The sequence below is a fragment of the Pseudophryne corroboree genome, chromosome 4 (genome assembly GCF_028390025.1).
Source record: "Pseudophryne corroboree isolate aPseCor3 chromosome 4, aPseCor3.hap2, whole genome shotgun sequence".
Classification (NCBI taxonomy): Eukaryota; Metazoa; Chordata; class Amphibia; order Anura; family Myobatrachidae; genus Pseudophryne; species Pseudophryne corroboree.
In genome coordinates this window covers 550,803,438-550,828,248 of record NC_086447.1, presented here as the reverse complement: position 1 = coordinate 550,828,248, position 24,811 = coordinate 550,803,438, and the positions used below count along the sequence as shown (strand labels likewise).

General features: G+C 49.3%; 1 protein-coding gene across 1 annotated transcript in view; it reads right to left on the bottom strand.

Moving 5' to 3' along the window:
- Nucleotides 1-207: 207 nt before the first annotated feature.
- TBPL1 (TATA-box binding protein like 1) overlaps nt 208-24,811 on the bottom strand; it is a 104,705-nt gene continuing 80,101 nt past the window's right edge. The window contains exon 7 of the mRNA XM_063917365.1: nt 208-801. Within this exon, the coding sequence (XP_063773435.1) occupies nt 722-801 (80 nt within the window). The 3' untranslated portion in view covers nt 208-721. The remainder of the gene's footprint in view (nt 802-24,811) is intronic.

The window sequence follows — 24,811 nt, the reverse complement described above, 5'->3', positions numbered from 1 at the left end:
GGTCTGAATGACCCCTACTATCTCCAGGTTGTATTTGTAGTAAACTAGATGTAGAACCCACCAGCAGAACCCTGGTGAGAGTAATGGAAATGCTAAGCCTAGCTATAACTACTCCCATTGCTGATTGAATTGATACATTTACAAACAATTCCTGAAAACATGTTCATTATTTTCCCGAACACAATAATTAAAAAAAAAAAAAGCAAGAACATGTTAATCAATTAAATTTTATTAAAAAATATTTACATAACCAAGAAAAGAAAAAGTATTTGTGCTATGACAACAGAACATTTATAAAAACACATTCAATGAGTGAGAAGAAAACTTTTACAGTTTCTTTGGTGCCCATATTAAAAACAAAACAAAAAAATAAAAATAGTAAAAGACCATAAATAAACCACAAGCTCAAACAGAGGATTTGAGGATTTGCGTTAGTGCACATCATTACAGCTCTCTCCGTATGAGTACATTGGGATTACTTCACAAATAAATAGCACAGTTGTTTAAAAGCAGCAGGTCCAAGTCTTGTAAACAGTCCTTTCCTAACACAGAAATGTCTCCGAGTCCAGAGATTCTCAACACTGTTACAGACAACAGGTATTGTCTCTTTGTTGGTCCTGATTTATTTGATCAAGTTGTAGTTATATCTTCTGTTTCTTTAAAAAAGAATAAAAAGAAAAAAAGGTGCCTAGTCTTAAAATCTCAAACCAGAAGTGGTTATTTACAAAATCGGTTTTCTGCTTTCAAACACATATGGGTAAATTTGCTCCACGGCTGTTGCAACGGACTTTACATCTGGACCTGAAGGAAAAGAAAACAGCATATTAGAAGGTACAGTAAAGTATTAGTTTCTCTATCCTGTCAAGGAATCATAGTGGTGACGTGATATAAGAAGAGTGGTAATAGATGTTAAATCACCCTAATATTGACGGTTACCTGTTAAAGCAGACAGTGCCATTTCAAACAAGGCAATATATATATTTTTTAATTGCTATTTGAGCCGACAGTTACAGCCCAACATGGGGGTATATTTACTAAGTTTCGTGTTTCTGCCGATTTCAGCCTAAGCATCACCAGCCCCGGGCTCTTTGAGCCGGCCCTGGTTATTTAAATACCGGGGAGCAATTGAACAGGGGTTCCCCAGTAATTAGCCAACCAGAACAGGGCTCTTGGGCCGGTCCTGGTTTCAAAAATACGGGGGACAAAAGACGTAAAGGTTCCCCGTATTTCTGAAACCAGCACCAGGCTCCACTAGCCAGGGAGATAGTGCCACAGCCGTGGGACACATTTATGTAGGTCCCTACGGCCGTGGCATTATTCCCCCCCCCCATCTAGTTACTCCTGGCCGGGGTTCCCTGGGGAAGTGGGGGTCCCCTTAAATCAAGGGGTCCCCCCCTCCAGGCATCAGAGGGCCAGGGGTGAAGCCCACGGCTGTCTCCCCCATCCCTGGGCGGTGGATGGGGGGCTGATAGCCTTTTGAAGTGTAAAAATAAGATTTTACTCACCGGTAAATCTATTTCTCGTAGTCCGTAGTGGATGCTGGGGACTCCGTAAGGACCATGGGGAATAGACGGGCTCCGCAGGAGACTGGGCACTCTAAGAAAGATTTAGTACTACTGGTGTGCACTGGCTCCTCCCTCTATGCCCCTCCTCCAGACCTCAGTTAAGGAAACTGTGCCCGGAAGAGCCGACATTATAAGGAAAGGACTTTGGAATCCAGGGTAAGACTCATACCAGCCACACCAATCACACCGTATAACTTGTGATAAACTTACCCAGTCAACAGTATGAACAACAACAGAGCATCAACAATGGATGCCCACATAACATAACCCTTTATTAAGCAATAACTATGTACACGTATTGCAGAAAATCCGCACTTGGGATGGGCGCCCAGCATCCACTACGGACTACGAGAAATAGATTTACCGGTGAGTAAAATCTTATTTTCTCTAACGTCCTAGTGGATGCTGGGGACTCCGTAAGGACCATGGGGATTATACCAAAGCTCCCAAACGGGCGGGAGAGTGCGGATGACTCTGCAGCACCGAATGGGCAAACACAAGGTCCTCCTCAGCCAGGGTATCAAACTTGTAGAACTTAGCAAATGTGTTTGTACCCGACCAAGTAGCTGCTCGGCAAAGCTGTAATGCCGAGACCCCTCGGGCAGCCGCCCAAGAAGAGCCCACTTTCCTTGTGGAATGGGCTTTCACTGATTTCGGATGCGGCAACCCAGCCGCAGAATGAGCCTGCTGAATCGTGCTACAGATCCAGCGAGCAATGGTTTGCTTTGAATCAGGAGCACCCAGCTTGTTGGATGGATACAGGATAAACAGCGAGTCAGTCTTCCTGACTCCAGCAGTCCTGGCTACATAGATCTTCAAAGCCCTGACTACATCAAGCAACTTGGAATCCTCCAAGTCACGAGTAGCCGCAGGCACCACAATAGGTTGGTTCAAATGAAAAGATGACACCACCTTCGGCAGAAATTGCGGACGAGTCCGTAATTCTGCCCTGTCCATATGGAAAACCAGATAGGGGCTTTTACATGACAAAGCCGCCAATTCTGACACACGCCTAGCCGAAGCTAAGGCCAATAGCATGACTACCTTCCACGTGAGATACTTTAGCTCCACGGTCTTAAGTGGCTCAAACCAGTGGGATTTCAGGAAACCCAACACCACGTTGAGATCCCAAGGTGCCACTGGTGGCACAAAAGGGGGCTGAATATGCAGCACTCCCTTAACAAACGTCTGAACTTCAGGAAGAGAAGCCAGTTCCTTTTGAAAGAAAATGGATAGGGCCGAAATCTGGACCTTTATGGACCCCAACTTCAGGCCCATAGTCACTCCAGACTGTAGGAAGTGCAGGAACCGACCCAGCTGGAATTCCTCTGTAGGGGCCTTCCTGGCCTCACACCAGGCAACATATTTTCGCCATATACGGTGACAGTGTCTTGCTGTCACGTCCTTCCTAGCCTTTATCAGCGTAGGAATAACTTCCTCCGGAATGCCTTTTTCCGCTAGGATCCTGCGTTCAACCGCCATGCCGTCAAACGCAGCCGCGGTAAGTCTTGGAACAAACAGGGCCCCTGTTGCAACAGGTCCTGTCTGAGAGGCAGAGGCCACGGGTCCTCTGTGAGCATTTCTTGCAGTTCCGGGTACCAAGTCCTTCTTGGCCAATCCGTAACAATGAGTATTGTTCTCACTCCTCTTTTTCTTACGATTCTCAGCACCTTGGGTATGAGAGGAAGAGGAGGAAACACATAGACCGACTGGAACACCCACGGTGTTACCAGTGCGTCCACCGCTATCGCCTGAGGGTCTCTTGACCTGGCGCAATACCTTTGTAGCTTTTTGTTGAGACGGGACGCCATCATGTCTACCTGTGGCAGTTCCCATCGATTTGTAATCTGAGTGAAGACTTCGTGATGAAGTCCCCACTCTCCCGGGTGGAGGTCGTGCCTGCTGAGGAAGTCTGCTTCCCAGTTGTCCACTCCCGGAATGAACACTGCTGACAGTGCTTGCACGTGATTCTCCGCCCAACGAAGAATCCTGGTGGCTTCCGCCATCACCACTCAGCTTCTTGTGCCGCCCTGGCGGTTTACATGAGCCACTGCAGTGATGTTGTCTGACTGAATCAGCACCGGTTGGTTGCGAAGCAGAGGCTCCGCATGACTCAGGGCGTTGTATATGGCCCTTAGTTCCAGGATATTTATGTGCAGACAAGCCTCCTGACTTGACCACAATCCTTGGAAGTTTCTTCCCTGAGTGACTGCCCCCCACCCTCGGAGGCTCGCATCCGTGGTCACCAGGACCCAGTCCTGTATGCCGAACCTGCGGCCCTCGAGAAGGTGAGCACTCTGTAGCCACCACAGAAGAGACACCCTGGCCGTCGGGGACAGGGTGATCAGCCGATGCATCTGAAGATGCGATCCAGACCACTTGTCCAACAGATCCCACTGAAAGATCCTCGCATGGAACCTGCCGAAGGGAATGGCTTCGTATGATGCCACCATCTTTCCCAGGACTCGCGTGCAGCGATGCACCGACACCTGTTTCGGTCTTAAGAGGTCTCCGACTAGAGTCACAAGCTCTTGAGCCTTCTCCGCCGGGAGAAACACCTTCTTCTGGTCCGTGTCCAGAATCATGCCCAGAAAAGGCAGACGCGTTGTAGGAATCAGCTGCGACTTTGGGATCTTCAGAATCCAGCCGTGCTGTTGCAACACTTCCTGAGAGTGTGCTACGCTGATTAGCAACTGCTCTCTGGATCTCGCCTTTATGAGGAGATCGTCCAAGTATGGGATAATTGTGACTCCCTGCTTTCGAAGGAGCACCATCATTTCTGCCATTACCTTTGTAAATATTCTCGGTGCCGTGGAGAGCCTAAACGGCAACGTCTGGAATTGGTAATGACAGTCCTGTACCACAAATCTGAGGTACTCCTGATGAGGTGGATAAATGGGGACATGCAAGTAAGCATCCTTGATGTCCAGAGACACCATAAAATCCCCCTCTTCCAGGCTTGCAATGACCGCTCTGAGCGATTCCATTTTGAACTTGAATCTTTTCAGATAAATGTTCAGGGACTTTAAATTCAATATGGGTCTGACCGAACCGTCCGGTTTCGGTACCACAAACATTGTGGAATAGAATCCTCTTCCTTGTTGAAGGAGGGGAACCTTTACCACCACCTGCTGGAGATATAACTTGTGAATTGCCGCTAACACTACTTCCCGTTCCATGGGGGAAGCTGGCAGGGCCGATTTGAGGTAACGGTGAGGGGGCATCACTTCGAATTCCAGCTTGTATCCCTGAGACACAATCTGTATAGCCCAGGGATCCACCTGTGAGCGAACCCACTGGTGGCTGAAATTTCGGAGACGCGCCCCCACCGCTCCTGGCTCCTGTGGAGCCCCAGCGTCATGCGGTGGATTTAGTGGAAGCCGGGGAGGAGTTCTGTTCCTGGGAACTAGCTGTATGGTGCAGCTTCTTTCCTCTACCCCTGCCTCTGGCAAGAAAGGACGCACCTCTGACCTTCTTGCTTCTTTGTGATCGAAAGGACTGCATTTGGTAATACGGTGCTTTCTTAGGCTGTGAGGGAATATATGGCAAAAAATTTGACTTCCCAGCCGTAGCTGTGGAAACTAGGTCCGAGAGACCGTCCCCAAACAATTCCTCACCCTTGTAAGGTAACACCTCCATGTGCTTTTTGGAGTCGGCATCACCTGTCCATTGCCGAGTCCACAGGACCCTTCTGGCAGAAATTGACATTGCATTTATTCTAGAGCCCAGTAGGCAAATGTCCCTCTGGGCATCCCGCATATATAGGACAGCGTCTTTTATATGCCCCAGGGTCAGTAAAATGATATCCTTGTCTAAGGTATCCATTTCCTCAGAAAGATTATCTGTCCATGCTGCTACAGCACTACACATCCAGGCCGACGCAATTGCCGGCCTCAGTAGAGTACCTGAATGTGTATAAACAGACTTCAGGATACTTTCCTGCTTCCTATCTGCAGGATCCTTTAGGGCGGCCGTATCCTGTGACGGCAGGGCCACCTTCTTAGATAAGCGTGTCAGAGCTTTATCTACCCTAGGGGAGGATTCCCAGCGCATCCTGTCCGTTGGCGGGAAAGGGTACGCCATAAGTAACCTTTTGGAAATCGGCACTTTCTTATCGGGGGAATCCCACGCTTTCTCACATAATTCATTTAACTCATGTGAAGGGGGAAAAGTCACCTCTTGCTTTTTCTCCCCATACATATAAACCCTCTTGTCAGGGACAGGGTTTACCTCTGATATGTGCAATACATCCTTCATTGCTATAATCATGTAGCGGATGGCTTTAGCCATTTTAGGCTGCAATTTTGCATCATCGTCATCGACACTGGAGTCAGAATCCGTGTCGATATCTGTGTCAACAATTTTGGATAGTGGGCGCTTCTGAGACCCTGACGGCTTCTGCGCTGTAGGATCAGGCATGGGCTGAGACCCCGACTGTCCCAAGGCATCAGCTTTATCCAACCTTTTATGCAAGGAGTTTACATTATCATTTAACACCTTCCACATATTCATCCAATCAGGTGTCGGCGCCGTCGGCGGAGACACGTCATTCATCTGCACTTGCTCTGCCTCCACATAGCCCTCTTCGTCAAACATGTCGACACGCGTACCGACACACCACACACAAAGGGGATGCTCTATATGAGGACAGGACCCCCACAAGGCCTTTTGGAGAGACAGAGAGTATGCCAGCACACACCCCAGCGCTATATGACCCAGGAATCACACAGTAACTTAGTGTTTACCCAGTAGCTGCTGTATATATAATTAATGCGCTAAATTTATGTGCCCCCCCTCTCTTTTTACCCTTTCTACCGTGAGTCTGCAGGGGAGAGCCTGGGGAGCTTCCTCTCAGTGGAGCTGTGGAGAGAAAATGGCGCTGGTGAGTGCTGAGGAAGAAGGCCCCGCCCTCTCAGCGGCGGGCTTCTGTCCCGCGATTTTGTGTAAAATTAATGGCGGGGGCTCATGCATATAACAGTGTCCAACTGTATATATGCTGCTTTTGCCAGGAGGTACTTAATTGCTGCCCAGGGCGCCCCCCCCCTGCGCCCTGCACCCTACAGTGACCGGAGTGTGTGGGTTAGTGTGGGCGCAATGGCGCACAGCTGCAGTGCTGTGCGCTACCTCATATGAAGACAGGAGTCTTCTGCCGCCGATTTTGACGTCTTCTTGCTTCAACCCGCCGGCTTCTGTCTTCTGGCTCTGTGAGGGGGACGGCGGCGCGGCTCCGGGAACGGACGACAAGGTTAGGTTCCTGTGTTCGATCCCTCTGGAGCTAATGGTGTCCAGTAGCCTAAGAAGCGCAACCTAGCCGCAGTTAGCAGGTTTGCTTCTCTCCCCTCAGTCCCACGTAGCAGAGAGTCTGTTGCCAGCAGAAGCTCTCTGAAAATAAAAAACCTAACTAAAATACTTTCTTATTAGCAGGCTCAGGAGAGCTCACTAAAATGCACCCAGCTCTGTCCGGGCACAGATTCTAACTGAGGTCTGGAGGAGGGGCATAGAGGGAGGAGCCAGTGCACACCAGTAGTATTAAATCTTTCTTAGAGTGCCCAGTCTCCTGCGGAGCCCGTCTATTCCCCATGGTCCTTACAGAGTCCCCAGCATCCACTAGGACGTTAGAGAAATAAAGAATATTGGGGCAGATGTATTAAGCCTGGAGAAGTGATAAAGCAGTGATAAGTACAAGGTGATAACGCACCAGCCAATCAGCTCCAATATGTAAATTAACAGTTAAGAGTTGACTGGCTGGTGCGTTATCACGTTGCACTTAGCACTGCTTTATCACTTCTCCAGGCTTAATACATCTGCCCCATTATCTTCTGCTGTGGAACTACAAGTCCCAGCAAGCCTCCCCTACTTGCTGGTACTTGGGAGAACCACAAGTACCATCATGTGGGGAAATAACGGGCCCGCTGGTACCTGTAGTTCTACAACAAAAGAAATACCCCCCAAAAAAAACAGGACACACACACACACCGTGAAAGTAAAACTTTAACATACATGCACACTTACACACTCACACATACTTACCTAGTGTCCCACGGAGCCCATTGGTCCCCTTGTCAAGTCCTCTTCGTTCCTGAAGTAATTCACAGGGTTTAAAAATAAACAAATGCATGACGTAGCGCTCCCTGACTGGCTGCCGGGTCCTCTAGTGACAGGAGTCACGGGGGGGTCCCAGCATTCGGGGAAAGTTGTTCCATGGTACCACTTTAGTTCGTTGGACCGGGATTTTTTAGTTTTTTTTTTTAAACCCTGTGGATTACTTCAGGAATCCGAGAACAAGAACTGGAAAAGAATCTGCACTCTCGAATTTCGGGGGTCATTCCGAGTTGTTCGCTCGCAAGCTGCTTTTAGCAGCTTTGCACACGCTAAGCCGCCGCCTACTGGGAGTGAATCTTAGCTTATCAAAATTGCGAACGAAAGATTAGCAGAATTGCGAATAGACACTTCTTAGCAGTTTCTGAGTAGCTCCAGACTTACTCGGCATCTGCGATCAGTTCAGTCAGTGTCGTTCCTGGTTTGACGTCACAAACACACCCAGCGTTCGCCCAGACACTCCTCCATTTCTCCAGCCACTCCCGCGTTTTTCCCAGAAACTGTAGCGTTTTTTCGCACACACCCATAAAACGGCCAGTTTCCGCCCAGAAACACCCACTTCCTGTCAATCACATTACGATCACCAGAACGAAGAAAAAACCTCGTAATGCCGTGAGTAAAATACCTAACTGCACAGCAAATTTACTTGGCGCAGTCGCACTGCGGACATTGCGCATGCGCATTAGCGACTAATCGCTCCGTTGCGAGAAAAAAATAACGAGCGAACAACTCGGAATGACCCCCTTCATGTCAAACAATACTAAAGTGAAATAAATCACACGTGATAACCCCATTAAAGAATTCATGTACATAAGTTTTGGGGGTGCTACCTAAAACAACCATTAGTAACACATGATACAAGAAAGAAAATGGGGTTATACTGGTAAGGTGCACGAAAAAATAAGATTTTAGACCTACCGGTAAATCTTTTTCTCGTAGTCCGTAGAGGATGCTGGGGACTCCGTAAGGACCATGGGGATAGACGGGCTCCGCAGGAGACATGGGCACTAAGAAAGAACTTTAGGTATGGGTGTGCACTGGCTCCTCCCTCTATGCCCCTCCTCCAAACCTCAGTTAGAGAAACTGTGCCCAGAGGAGACGGACAGTACGAGGAAAGGATTTTGTTAATCCAAGGGCAAGATTCATACCAGCCCACACCATTCACACCGTATAACTAGGGATATACGAACCAGTTAACAGTATGAAACAACACAGCATCAGACCGAGACTGATGAAAACTCTAACATAACCCTTATGTAAGCAAAAAATAAGAATTTACTTACCGATAATTCTATTTCTCGTAGTCCGTAGTGGATGCTGGGGACTCCGTCAGGACCAGGGGGATAGCGGCTCCGCAGGAGACAGGGCACAAAAATAAAGCTTTAGGATTAGGTGGTGTGTACTGGCTCCTCCCCCTATGACCCTCCTCCAAGCCTCAGTTAGGATACTGTGCCCGGACGAGCGTACACAATAAGGAAGGATATTGAATCCCGGGTAAGACTCATACCAGCCACACCAATCACACCGTATAACTTGTGATCTGAACCCAGTTAACAGTATGACAAACGTAGGAGCCTCTGAACAGACGGCTCACAACAATAACAACCCGAATTTGTTTGTAACAATAACTATGTACAAGTATTGCAGACAATCCGCACTTGGGATGGGCGCCCAGCATCCACTACGGACTACGAGAAATAGAATTATCGGTAAGTAAATTCTTATTTTCTCTAACGTCCTAAGTGGATGCTGGGGACTCCGTCAGGACCATGGGAATTATACCAAAGCTCCCAAACGGGCGGGAGAGTGCGGATGACTCTGCAGCACCGAATGAGAGAACTCAAGGTCCTCCTCAGCCAGGGTATCAAATTTGTAGAATTTTGCAAACGTGTTTGCCCCTGACCAAGTAGCAGCTCGGCAGAGTTGTAATGCCGAGACCCCCCGGGCAGCCGCCCAGGATGAGCCCACTTTCCTTGTGGAATGGGCCTTGACAGATTTAGGTTGTGGCAAGCCTGCCACAGAATGTGCAAGTTGAATTGTGCTACAAATCCAACGAGCAATCGTCTGCTTAGAAGCAGGAGCACCCATCTTGTTGGGTGCATACAATATAAACAGTGAGTCAGACTTTCTGACTCCCGCCGTTCTTGAAATATATATTTTCAATGCCCGGACCACGTCCAACAACTTGGAATCCTCCAAATCGTTAGTAGCCGCAGGCACCACAATAGGCTGGTTCAGGTGAAACGCTGACACCACCTTAGGCAGAAAATGAGGACGCGTCCGCAGTTCTGCCCTGTCCGTATGGAAAATCAGATATGGGCTCTTATATGATAAAGCCGCCAATTCTGATACTCTCCTGGCTGAAGCCAGGGCCAGTAGCATGGTTACTTTCCATGTAAGATACTTCAACTCCACCGATTTGAGCGGCTCAAACCAATGGGATTTGAGAAAATCCAAGACTACATTAAGATCCCACGGTGCCACTGGGGGCACAACCGGGGGCTGTATATGTAGTACTCCTTTTACAAAAGTCTGGACTTCAGGAACTGAAGCCAATTCTTTTTGGAAGAAAATCGACAGGGCCGAAATTTGAACCTTAATGGACCCCAATTTGAGGCCCATAGACAATCCTGTTTGCAGGAAATGTAGGAATCGACCCAGTTGAAATTCCTCCGTGGGGGCCTTCCTGACCTCACACCACGCAACATATTTTCTCCAAATGCGGTGATAATGTTGTGCAGTCACCTCCTTCCTGGCTTTTACCAGTGTATGAATGACCTCTTCCGGAATGCCTTTTTCCCTTAGAATTCGGCGTTCAACCGCCATGCCGTCAAACGCAGCCGCGGTAAGTCTTGGAATAGACACGGTCCCTGCTGAAGCAGGTCCCGTCTTAGAGGTAGAGGCCACGGATCCTCCGTGAGCATCTCTTGAAGTTCCGGGTACCAAGTTCTTCTTGGCCAATCCGGAGCCACTAGTATCGTTCTTACTCCCTTTTGCCGTATAATTCTCAGTACTTTTGGTATGAGAGGCAGAGGAGGGAACACATACACTGACTGGAACACCCACGGTGTTACCAGAGCGTCCACAGCTATTGCCTGAGGGTCTCTTGACCTGGCGCAATACCTGTCCAGTTTTTTGTTGAGGCGGGACGCCATCATATCCACCATTGGTTTTTCCCAACGGTTCACAATCATGTGGAAGACTTCTGGATGAAGTCCCCACTCTCCCGGGTGTAGATCGTGTCTGCTGAGGAAGTCTGCTTCCCAGTTGTCCACTCCCGGAATGAATACTGCTGACAGTGCTATCACATGATCTTCCGCCCAGCGAAGAATCCTTGCAGCTTCTGCCATTGCTGTCCTGCTTCTTGTGCCGCCCTGTCTGTTTACGTGGGCGACTGCCGTGATGTTGTCCGACTGGATCAACACCGGCTGACCCTGAAGCAGGGGTTTTGCCAGACTTAGAGCATTGTAAATCGCTCTTAGCTCCAGTATATTTATGTGAAGAGACATCTCCAGGCTTGACCATACTCCCTGGAAGTTTCTTCCCTGTGTGACCGCTCCCCAGCCTCTCAGACTGGCATCCGTGGTCACCAGGACCCAGTCCTGTATGCCGAATCTGCGGCCCTCTAACAGATGAGCACTCTGCAACCACCACAGAAGAGACACCCTTGTCCGTGGCGACAAGGTTATCCGCTGATGCATCTGCAGATGTGATCCGGACCATTTGTCCAGCAGATCCAACTGAAAAGTTCGTGCGTGGAATCTGCCGAATGGAATCGCTTCGTAAGAAGCCACCATCTTTCCCAGGACTCTTGTGCATTGATGCACAGACACTTTCCCTGGTTTTAGGAGGTTCCTGACAAGTTCGGATAACTCCCTGGCTTTCTCCTCCGGAAGAAACACCTTTTTCTGAACCGTGTCCAGAATCATTCCCAGAAACAGCAGACGTGTAGTCGGGGTCAACTGAGATTTTGGAAAATTCAGAATCCACCCGTGTTGTTGCAGCACTAGTCGGGTTAGTGCTACTCCGTCCTCCAGCTGTTCTCTGGACCTTGCCCTTATCAGGAGATCGTCCAAGTAAGGGATAATTAATACGCCTCTTCTTCGCAGAAGAATCATCATTTCGGCCATTACCTTGGTAAAGACCCGAGGTGCCGTGGACAATCCAAACGGCAGCGTCTGAAACTGATAATGACAGTTTTGCACCACGAACCTGAGGTACCCTTGATGTGAAGGGCAAATTGGGACATGCAGGTAAGCATCCTTTATGTCCAGGGACACCATAAAGTCCCCTTCTTCCAGATTCGCTATCACTGCTCTGAGTGACTCCATCTTGAACTTGAATTTTTGTATGTACAGGTTCAAAGATTTCAGACTTAGAATAGGTCTTACCGAGCCGTCCGGCTTCGGTACCACAATATAGCGTGGAGTAATACCCCTTTCCCTGTTGTAGGAGGGGTACCTTGACTATCACCTGCTGAGAAAACAGCTTGTGAATGGCTTCCAATACCGTCGCCCTGTCTGAGGGAGACGTTGGCAAAGCAGACTTTAGGAACCTGCGAGGGGGAGACTTCTCGAATTCCAACCTGTAACCCTGAGATACTACCTGCAGGATCCAGGGGTCCACCTGTGAGCAAGCCCACTGTGCGCTGAAATTCTTGAGTCGACCCCCCACCGCTCCTGAGTCCGCTTGTAAGGCCCCAGCGTCATGCTGAGGGCTTTGCAGGACCCTGAGAGGGCTTCTGTTCCTGGGCAGGGGCTGCTTGCTGCCCTCTCTTACCCCTTCCTCTGCCCCGAGGCAGATATGACTGTCCTTTTGTCCGCTTGTTCTTATAGGACCGAAAGGACTGCGGCTGAAAAGACGGTGTCTTTTTCTGTTGGGAGGGGGTCTGAGGTAAAAAGGTGGATTTTCCGGCAGTTGCCGTGGCCACCAGATCCGATAGACCGACGCCAAATAATTCCTCCCCTTTATACGGCAATACTTCCATATGTCGTTTGGAATCCGCATCACCTGACCACTGTCGCGTCCATAAACTCCTTCTGGCAGATATGGACATCGCATTTACTCTCGATGCCAGAGTGCAAATATCTCTCTGAGCATCTCGCATATAAAGGAAAGCATCCTTTAATTGCTCTATAGTCAATAAAATACTGTCCCTATCCAGGGTATCAATATTTTCAGTCAGGGAATCCAACCAGATGACCCCAGCACTGCACATCCAGGCTGAGGCGATGGCTGGTCGCAGTATAACACCAGTATGTGTGTATATACTTTTTAGGGTAGTTTCCAGTCTCCTATCAGCTGGATCCCTGAGGGCGGCCGTATCAGGAGACGGTAACGCCACTTGTTTTGATAAGCGTGTGAGCGCCTTATCCACCCTAGGGGGTGTTTCCCAGCGCGCCCTAACCTCTGGCGGGAAAGGGTATAATGCTAATAACTTTTTTGAAATTAGCACTTTTCTATCTGGGTTAACCCACGCTTCATCACATACATCATTTAATTCCTCTGATTCAGGAAAAACTACAGGTAGTTTTTTCACCCCCCACATAATACCCCTTTTTGTGGTACTTGCAGTATCAGAGATATGCAAAGCCTCCTTCATTGCCGTGATCATATAACGTGTGGCCCTACTTGAAAATACGTTTGTTTCATCACCGTCGACACTAGATTCAGTGTCTGTGTCGACCGACTGAGGTAAAGGGCGCTTTACAGCCTCTGACGGTGTCTGAGACGCCTGGGCAGGTACTAACTGGTTTGCCGGCCGTCTCATGTCGTCAACTGATTTTTGTAATGTGCTGACATTATCACGTAATTCCATAAACAAAGCCATCCATTCCGGTGTCGACTCCCTGGGGGGTGACATCACCATTATCGGCAATTGCTCTGCCTCCACACCAACATCGTCCTCATACATGTCGACACACACGTACCGACACACAGCAGACACACAGGGAATGCTCTTATCGAAGACAGGACCCCACTAGCCCTTTGGGGAGACAGAGGGAGAGTTTGCCAGCACACACCCAAGCGCTATAATATATATGGGAACAACCTTATATAAGTGTTGTTCCTTATAGCAGCTTAAATATATCAAAATATCGCCAAAAAATGCCCCCCCTCTCTGTTTTACCCTGTTTCTGTAGTGCAGTGCAGGGGAGAGTCCTGGGAGCCTTCCTCACAACGGAGCTGAGCAGGAAAATGGCGCTGTGTGCTGAGGAGAATAAGCCCCGCCCCCTATTTCGGCGGGCTTTTCTCCCGGAGTTTTAGATATCTGGCATGGGTTAAATACATACATATAGCCTCAATGGCTATATGTGATGTATTCTTTTGCCATAAAGGTATTAAATATTGCTGCCCAGGGCGCCCCCAGCAGCGCCCTGCACCCTCCGTGACTGCTTGGTGTGAAGTGTGTGACAACAATGGCGCACAGCTGCAGTGCTGTGCGCTACCTTCATGAAGACTGAAGAGCCTTCTGCCGCCTGTTTCCGGACCTTCAATCTTCAGCATCTGTAAGGGGGGTCGGCGGCGCGGCTCCGGGACGAACCCCAGGGTGAGACCTGTGTTCCGACTCCCTCTGGAGCTAATGGTGTCCAGTAGCCTAAGAATCCAATCCATCCTGCACGCAAGTGAGTTGAAATTCTCTCCCCTAAGTCCCTTGATGCAGTGAGCCTGTTGCCAGCAGGACTCACTGAAAATAAAAAACCTAAAAACTTTTTCTAAGCAGCTCTTTAGGAGAGCCACCTAGATTGCACCCTGCTCGGACGGGCACAAAAACCTAACTGAGGCTTGGAGGAGGGTCATAGGGGGAGGAGCCAGTACACACCACCTAATCCTAAAGCTTTATTTTTGTGCCCTGTCTCCTGCGGAGCCGCTATCCCCCTGGTCCTGACGGAGTCCCCAGCATCCACTTAGGACGTTAGAGAAACTATATACAAGTCTTGCAAAGTAGTCCGCACTGGGACGGGCGCCCAGCATCCTCTACGGACTAGGAGAAAAAGATTTACCGGTAGGTTTAAAATCTTATTTTCTCTTACGTCCTAGAGGATGCTGGGGACTCCATAAGGACCATGGGGATTATACCAAAGCTCCCAAACGGGCGGGAGAGTGCGGATGACTCTGCAGCACCGACTGAGCAAACAGGAGGTCCTCCTCAGCCAGGGTACCAAACTTGTAGTTTGCAAAGGTGTTTGAACCCGACCAAGTAGCAGCTCGGCACAATTGCAATGCCGAGACCCCTCGGGCAGCCGCCCAAGAAGAGCCTACCTTCCTAGTGGAATGGGCCTTAAACGATTTTGGTAACGGCAATCCAGCCATTGAATGAGCCTGCTGAATCGTGTTACAGATCCAGCGAGCAATAGTCTGCTTTGAAGCAGGAGCGCCAACCATGTTGGCAGCATACAGGACAAACAGTGCTTCTGTTTTTCTGACCCTAGCCGTTCTGGCTACATAAATTTTCAAAGCCCTGACCACATCAAGGGACTCTGAATCCTCCAAGTCTCGTGTAGCCACCGGCACCACAATAGGTTGGTTCATATGAAAAGATGAAACCACCTTAGGCAAGAATTGAGGACGGGTCCGCAATTCCGCTCTATCCATATGGAAAACCAGATAGGGGACTTTACGAGACAAAGCCGCCAATTCCAACACTCGCTTAGCCGAAGCCAAGGCTAACAACATGACCACTTTCCAAGTGAGATATTTTAATTCCACGGTTTTAAGTGGTTCAAACCAGTGCGACTTAAGGAAACTCAACACCACGTTAAGGTCCCAACGCGCCACCGGAGGAACAAAAGGAGGCTGAATATGCACAGCACTCCCTTCACAAAAGTCTGTACTTCTGGGAGAGAAGCTAATTCCTTTTGAAAGAAAATTGATAGGGCCGAAATCTGAACCTTAATGGAGCCTAACTTCAGGCCCAAATTCACTCCAGTTTGTAGGAAGTGAAGGAAACGGCCCAGATGGAATTCTTCCGTAGGAGCATTCCTGGCCTCACACCAAGAAACATACTTTCGCCATATACGGTGATAATGTTTAGCTGTCACGTCCTTCCTAGCATTTATCAGAGTAGGAACAACCTCATCCGGAATGCCCTTTTCCGCTAGGATCTGGCGTTCAACCGCCATGCCGTCAAACGCAGCCGCAGTAAGTCTTGGAACAGACAGGGCCCCTGTTGTAACAGGTCCTGTCTTAGAGGAAGAGGCCACGGATCTTCTGTGAGCATTTCCTGCAGATCCGGATACCAGGCCCATCGCGGCCAATCTGGAACAATGAGAATTGTCTGTACTCCTCTTTTTCTTATTATTCTCAACACCTTGGGGATGAGAGGAAGAGGAGGAAACACATAGACCGACTGGAACATCCACGGTGTCACTAGGGCGTCCACTGCCACCGCCTGAGGGTCTCTTGACCTGGCGCAATACCTCTGTAGTTTTTTGTTTTGGCGGGACGCCATCATGTCTATCTGGGGCAGGCTCCACTGACTTGCAATCTGTGCGAAGACTTCCTGATGAAGTCCCCACTGTCCTGGATGTAGATCGTGTCTTCTGAGGAAGTCTGCTTCCCAGTTGTCCACTCCCGGAATGAACACTGCGGACAGTGCTCCTACATGATTTTCCGCCCAGCGAAGAATCCTGGTGGCTTCCGCCATTGCCACTCAGCTCCTTGTGCCGCCTTGGCGGTTTACATGAGCTGCTGCGGTGATGTTGTCTGACTGGATCAGAACCCGTAGGTCGCGAAGCAAAGTCTCCGCTTGACGAAGGGCGTTGTATATGGCCCTCAGTTCCAAGACGTTGATGTGAAGACAAGTTTCTTGACTTGACCAAAGACCTTGGAAGTTCCTTCCCTGTGTGACTGCTCCCCAACCTCGGAGGCTCGCGTCCGTGGTCACCAGAACCCAGTCCTGAATGCCGAATCTGCGACCCTCAAGAAGGTGAGTACTCTGCAGCCACCACAGGAGAGATACCCTGGCCCTGGGGGACAGGGTGATCAACTGATGAATCTGTAGATGTGACCCGGACCACTTGTCCAGTAGGTCCCATTGGAAGGTCCTCACATGGAACCTGCCGAAAGGAATGGCCTCGTAAGATGCTACCATCTTTCCCAGGACTCGAGTGCAGTGATGCACCGACACCTGTTTTGGCTTCAATAGGTCCCTGACCAGAGTCATGAGTTCCTGGGCCTTTTCTATCGGTAGATAAACCCTTTTCTGGTCCGTATCCAGAATCATGCCTAAGAAGATCAAACGAGTCGTAGGAACTAACTGTGACTTCGGGATATTGAGAATCCAGCCGTGCTGCTGTAACACCTTCAGTGAAAGTGACACGCTGTTCAACAACTGCTCTCGTGATCTCGCTTTTATTAGGAGATCGTCCAAGTAAGGGATAATTGTGACACCCTGCTTGCGCAGGAGCACCATCATTTCCGCCATTACCTTGGTGAAAATCCTCGGGGCCGTGGAAAGCCCAAACGGCAACGTCTGAAATTGGTAATGACAATCCTGTACCGCAAATCTCAGGTACGCCTGATGAGGTGGATATATGGGAACATGAAGGTTTGCATCCTTTATGTCCAGGGAAACCATAAAATCCCCCCCTTCTAGGCTGGCGACGACCGCTCTGAGCGATTCCATCTTGAACTTGAACCTTTTCAAGTATAGGTTCAAGGATTTTAAATTTAAAATGGGTCTGACCGAACCGTCCGGTTTCGGGACTACAAATAGGGTTGAGTAATACCCCCTCCCTTGTTGAAGCAGGGGAACTTTGACCACCACTTGTTGAAGACACAATTTTTGAATTGCATTTAAAACTATCGCCCTTTCTGGGGGAGAAGCTGGTAGGGCCGATTTGAAAAAACGGCGAGGAGGCATCTCTTCGAATTCCAGCTTGTAACCCTGGGAAACAATTTCTATTGCCCAGTGATCCACCTGTGAGTGAACCCAGATGTGGCTGAAAAGTCGAAGACGTGCCCCCACTGGGGCGGACTCCCTCAGCGGAGCCCCAGCGTCATGCGGTGGGTTTTGTAGAGGCCGGGGAGGACTTCTGCTCCTAGGAACTAGCTGTGGTTGGCAGCTTTTTCCCTCTGCCCTTACCTCTGGCAAGAAAGGACGATCCTTGTGCTCTCTTGTTTTTATTTGACCGAAAGGACTGCATTTGATAATGTGGCGCTTTCTTAGGCTGTGAGGGAATATAAGGCAAAAAAATTTGATTTACCTGCCGTAGCTGTGGAGACTAGGTCCGAGAGACCTTCCCCAAACAATTCCTCACCCCTGTAAGGTAAAACCTCCATATGCCTCTTTGAGTCGGCATCACCTGTCCATTGCCGGGTCCATAGGACTCGTCTAGCAGAAAATAAGAATTTACTTACCGATAATTCTATTTCTCGTAGTCCGTAGTGGATGCTGGGAACTCCGTAAGGACCATGGGGAATAGCGGCTCCGCAGGAGACTGGGCACAAAAAGAAAAGCTTTAGGACTACCTGGTGTGCACTGGCTCCTCCTCCTATGACCCTCCTCCAAGCCTCAGTTAGGATACTGTGCCCGGACGAGCGTACACAATAAGGAAAGATTTTGAATCCCGGGTAAGACTCATACCAGCCACACCAATCACACCGTACAACTTGTGATATGAACCCAGTTAACAGCATGATAACAGAGGAGCCTCTGGATAGATGGCTCACAACAACAATAACCCGATTTGTTAACAATAACTATGTACAAGTATTGCAGATAATCCGCACTTGGGATGGGCGCCCAGCATCCACTACGGACTACGAGAAATAGAATTATCGGTAAGTAAATTCTTATTTTCTCTGACGTCCTAGTGGATGCTGGGAACTCCGTAAGGACCATGGGGATTATACCAAAGCTCCCAAACGGGCGGGAGAGTGCGGATGACTCTGCAGCACCGAGTGAGAAAACTCCAGGTCCTCCTCAGCCAGAGTGTCAAATTTGTAAAATTTTACAAAAGTATTTGACCCTGACCAAGTAGCAGCTCGGCAGAGTTGTAAAGCCGAGACCCCTCGGGCAGCCGCCCAAGATGAGCCCACCTTCCTTGTGGAGTGGGCTTTTACAGATTTTGGCTGTGGCAGGCCTGCCACAGAATGCGCAAGCTGAATTGTACTACAAATCCAGCGAGCAATAGTCTGCTTAGAAGCAGGAGCACCGAGCTTGTTGGGTGCGTACAGGATAAATAGCGAGTCAGATTTTCTGACTCCAGCCGTCCTGGAAACATATATTTTCAGGGCCCTGACAACGTCCAGCAACTTGGAGTCCTCCAAGTCCTTAGTAGCCGCAGGTACCACAATAGGCTGGTTCAGATGAAACGCTGAAAGCACCTTTGGGAGAAATTGAGGACGAGTCCTCAATTCTGCCCTGTCCGTATGAAAAATCAGGTAAGGGCTTTTACAGGATAAAGCCGCCAATTCGGACACACGCCTGGCTGAAGCCAGGGCCAACAACATGACCACTTTCCATGTGAGATATTTTAATTCCACAGTGTTGAGTGGTTCAAACCAATGTGATTTTAGGAAATCCAAAACAACATTCAGATCCCAGGGTGCCACTGGAGGCACAAAAGGAGGCTGTATATGTAGCACTCCCTTAACAAACGTCTGGACTTCAGGCACTGAAGCCAGTTCTCTCTGAAAGAAAAACGACAGGGCCGAAATCTGGACCTTAATGGATCCTAATTTTAGGCCCATAGACACTCCTGCTTGCAGGAAATGCAGGAATCGACCCAATTGAAATTCCTCCGTCGGGGCCTTTTTGGCCTCGCACCACGCAACATATTTCCGCCAGATGCGGTGATAATGCTTTGCGGTTACATCCTTTCTGGCTTTTATCAAAGTAGGGATGACTTCATCTGGAATGCCTTTTTCCTTTAGGATCCGGCGTTCAACCGCCATGCCGTCAAACGCAGCCGCGGTAAGTCTTGGAACAGACAGGGTCCCTGCTGGAGCAGGTCCCTTCTCAGAGGTAGAGGCCACGGGTCCTCTGTGAGCATCTCTTGAAGTTCCGGGTACCAAGTCCTTCTTGGCCAATCCGGAGCCACGAGAATAGATCTTACTCCTCCCCGCCGTATAATTCTCAGCACCTTGGGTATGAGAGGCAGAGGAGGGAACACATACACTGACTGGTACACCCACGGTGTTACCAGAGCGTCCACAGCTATTGCTTGAGGGTCCCTTGACCTGGCGCAATACCTGTCCAGTTTTTTGTTGAGGCGGGACGCCATCATGTCCACCTTTGGTTTTTCCCAACGGTTTATCATCATGTGGAAGACTTCTGGGTGAAGTCCCCACTCTCCCGGGTGGAGGTCGTGCCTGCTGAGGAAGTCTGCTTCCCAGTTGTCCACTCCCGGAATGAACACTGCCGACAGTGCTATCACATGATTTTCCGCCCAGCGAAGAATCCTTGCAGCTTCTGCCATTGCCTTCCTGCTTCTTGTGCCGCCCTGTCTGTTTACGTGGGCGACTGCCGTGATGTTGTCCGACTGGATCAGCACCGGCTGACCTTGAAGCAGAGGTCTTGCTTAGCTTAGAGCATTGTAAATGGCTCTTAACTCCAGGATATTTATGTGAAGTGATGTCTCCAGGCTTGACCACAAGCCCTGGAAGTTTCTTCCCTGTGTGACTGCTCCCCAGCCTCGCAGGCTGGCATCCGTGGTCACCAGAACCCAGTCCTGAATGCCGAATCTGCGGCCCTCTAGAAGATGAGCACTCTGCAACCACCACAGGAGAGACACCCTTGTCCTTGGGGACAGGGTTATTCGCTGATGCATCTGAAGATGCGATCCGGACCATTTGTCCAGCAGGTCCCACTGGAATGTTCTTGCGTGGAATCTGCCGAATGGGATTGCTTCGTAGGAAGCTACCATTTTTCCCAGGACCCTTGTGCATTGGTGCACTGATACTTGGCCTGGTTTTAGGAGGTTTCTGACTAGCTCGGATAACTCTCTGGCTTTCTCTTCCGGGAGAAACACCTTTTTCTGGACTGTGTCCAGGATCATCCCTAGGAACAGAAGACGTGTCGTCGGGATCAGCTGCGATTTTGGGATATTGAGAATCCACCCGTGCTGCCGCAGCACTACTTGAGATAGTGCCACTCCGACTACCAACTGTTCCTTGGATCTTGCCCTTATCAGGAGATCGTCCAAGTAGGGGATAATTAAAACTCCCTTCCTTCGGAGTATCATCATTTCGGCCATTACTTTGGTAAAGACCCGGGGCGCCGTGGACAATCCAAACGGCAGCGTCTGAAACTGATAGTGGCAGTTCTGTACCACAAACCTGAGGTACCCTTGGTGAGAAGGGTAAATTGGGACATGGAGGTAAGCATCCTTGATGTCCAGAGACACCATATAATCCCCTTCTTCCAGGTTCGCGATCACCGCTCTGAGTGACTCCATCTTGAATTTGAACCTCTGTATGTAAGTGTTCAAAGATTTTAGATTTAAAAATAGGTCTCACCGAGCCATCCGGCTTCGGTACCACAAACAGCGTGGAATAATACCCCATTCCCTGTTGCAGGAGGGGTACCTTGATTATCACCTGCTCTGAATACAGCTTGTGAATGGCTTCCAATACCGCCTCCCTGTCGGAGGGAGACGTCGGTAAGGCAGACTTTAGGAAACGGCGAGGGGGAGACGTCTCGAATTCCAATTTGTACCCCTGAGATACCACCTGAAGGATCCAGGGGTCCACTTGTGAGTGAGCCCACTGCGCGCTGAAATTCTTGAGACGGGCCCCCACCGTGCCTGAGTCCGCTTGTAGAGCCCCAGCGTCATGCTGAGGACTTGGCAGAAGCGGGAGAGGGCTTCTGTTCCTGGGAACTGGCTGTTTGCTGCAGCCTTTTTCCTCTCCCTCTGCCACGGGGCAGAAATGAGGAGCCTTTCGCCCGCTTGCCCTTATGGGGCCGAAAGGACTGCGCCTGATAATACGGCGTCTTTTTATGTTGAGAGGCTACCTGGGGTAAAAATGTGGATTTCCCAGCAGTTGCCGTGGATACCAGGTCCGATAGACCTACCCCAAATAACTCCTCCCCTTTATAAGGCAATACTTCCATATGCCTTTTGGAATCAGCATCACCTGACCACTGCCGCGTCCATAACCCTCTTCTGGCAGATATGGACAGCGCACTTACTCTTGATGCCAGTCGGCAAATATCCCTCTGTGCATCACGCATATATAAAAATGCATCTTTTAAATGCTCTATAGTCAGTAATATACTGTCCCTATCCAGGGTATCAATATTTTCAGTCAGGGAATCCGACCAAGCCACCCCAGCACTGCACATCCAGGCTGAGGCGATTGCTGGTCGCAGTATAACACCCGTGTGAGTGTATATACATTTTAGGATATTCTCCTGCTTTCTGTCAGCAGGTTCCTTAAAGGCGGCCGTATCCGGAGACGGTAGTGCCACCTGTTTTGACAAGCGTGTGAGCGCTTTATCCACCCTAGGAGGTGTTTCCCAACGTGCCCTATCCTCTGGCGGGAAGGGGTATGATGCCAATAACTTTTTAGGAATTATCAGTTTTTTATTGGGAGAAACCCACGCTTCATCACACACTTCATTTAATTCCTCAGATGCAGGAAAAACTACAGGTAGTTTTTTCTCACCAAACATAATACCCTTTTTAGTGGTACTTGTACTACAGGTTGAGTATCCCATATCCATATATTCCGAAATACGGAATATTCCGAAATACGGACTTTTTTGAGTGAGAGTGAGATAGTGAAACCTTTGTTTTTTGATGGCTCAATGTACACAAACTTTGTTTAATACACAAAGTTATTAATAATATTGTATTAAATGACCTTCAGGCTGTGTGTACAAGGTGTATATGAAACATAAATGAATTGTGTGAATGTACACACACTTTGTTTAATGCACAAAGTTATAAAAAATATTGGCTAAAATGACCTTCAGGCTGTGTGTATAAGGTGTATATGAAACATAACTGCATTCTGTGCTTAGATTTAGGTCCCATCACCCTGATATCTCATTATGGTATCTAATTATTCCAAAATACGGAAAAATCCGTTATCCAAAATACCTCTGGTCCCAAGCATTTTGGATAAGGGATACTCAACCTGTATCAGAAATGTGTAAAACATTTTTCATTGCCTCAATCATGTAACGTGTGGCCCTACTGGAAGTCACATTCGTCTCTTCATCGTCGACACTGGAGTCAGTATCCGTGTCGGCGTCTGTATCTGCCATCTGAGGTAGCGGGCGTTTTAGAGCCCCTGATGGTCTTTGAGACGCCTGGACAGGCACCAGCTGAGTAGCCGGCTGTCTCATGTCATCAACCGTCTTTTGTAAAGAGCTGACACTTTCATGTAAATCCTTCCATAAGCTCATCCACTCAGGTGTCGACTCCCTAGGGGGTGACATCACCATTACAGGCAATTGCTCCGCCTCCACATCATTTTCCTCTTCATACATGTCGACACAGTCGTACCGACACACAGCACACACACAGGGAATGCTCTGATAGAGGACAGGGCCCCACTAGCCCTTTGGGGAGACAGAGGGAGAGTATGCCAGCACACACCAGAGCGCTATATATATGTTGGGATAACACCAAACAGAGTGTTTTTCCCTTTATAGCTGCTGTGTATATTATACTGCGCCTAATTAGTGCCCCCCCCTCTTGTTTTACCCTTTTCTGTAGTGCAGGACTGCAGGGGAGAGTCAGGGAGACGTCCTTCCAGCGGAGCTGTGAGGGAAAATGGCGCCAGTGTGCTGAGGAGATAGGCTCCGCCCCCTTCTCGGCGGACTTTTCTCCCGCTTTTTTCAGGAATCTGGCAGGGGTTAATATACATCCATATAGCCCTGGGGGTTATATGTGATGTAATTTAGCCAGCCAAGGTGTTTATATTGCTGCTCAGGGCGCCCCCCCCCCCAGCGCCCTGCACCCATCAGTGACCGGAGCGTGTGGTGCATGAGGAGCAATGGCGCACAGCTGCAGTGCTGTGCGCTACCTTGGTGAAGACTGATGTCTTCTGCCGCCGATTTTCCGGACCTCTTCTTGCTTCTGGCTCTGTAAGGGGGCCGGCGGCGCGGCTCTGGGACCGGACTCCGAGGCTGGGCCTGTGTTCGGTCCCTCTGGAGCTAATGGTGTCCAGTAGCCTAAGAAGCCCAAGCTGGCTGCAAGCAGGCAGGTTCGCTTCTTCTCCCCTTAGTCCCTCGATGCAGTGAGCCTGTTGCCAGCAGGTCTCACTGAAAATAAAAAACCTAAAACTAACTTTTCCTAAGAAGCTCAGGAGAGCCTCCTAGATTGCACCCAGCTCGGTCGGGCACAAAAATCTAACTGAGGCTTGGAGGAGGGTCATAGGGGGAGGAGCCAGTGCACACCAGGTAGTCCTAAAGCTTTTCTTTTTGTGCCCAGTCTCCTGCGGAGCCGCTATTCCCCGTGGTCCTTACGGAGTTCCCAGCATCCACTAGGACGTCAGAGAAAATAAGAATTTACTTACCGATAATTCTATTTCTCGGAGTCCGTAGTGGATGCTGGGGTTCCTGAAAGGACCATGGGGAATAGCGGCTCCGCAGGAGACAGGGCACAAAAAGTAAAGCTTTAGGATCAGGTGGTGTGCACTGGCTCCTCCCCCTATGACCCTCCTCCAAGCCTCAGTTAGGATACTGTGCCCGGACGAGCGTACACAATAAGGAAGGATTTTGAATCCCGGGTAAGACTCATACCAGCCACACCAATCACACTGTACAACCTGTGATCTGAACCCAGTTAACAGTATGATAACAGCGGAGCCTCTGAAAAGATGGCTCACAACAATAATAACCCGATTTTTGTAACTATGTACAAGTATTGCAGATAATCCGCACTTGGGATGGGCGCCCAGCATCCACTACGGACTCCGAGAAATAGAATTATCGGTAAGTAAATTCTTATTTTCTCTATCGTCCTAGTGGATGCTGGGGTTCCTGAAAGGACCATGGGGATAATACCAAAGCTCCCAAACGGGCGGGAGAGTGCGGATGACTCTGCAGCACCGAATGAGAGAACTCCAGGTCCTCCTTAGCCAGGGTATCAAATTTGTAGGATTTTACCAACGTGTTTGCCCCTGACTAAATAGCCGCTCGGCAAAGTTGTAAAGCCGAGACCCCTCGGGCAGCCGCCCAAGATAAGCCC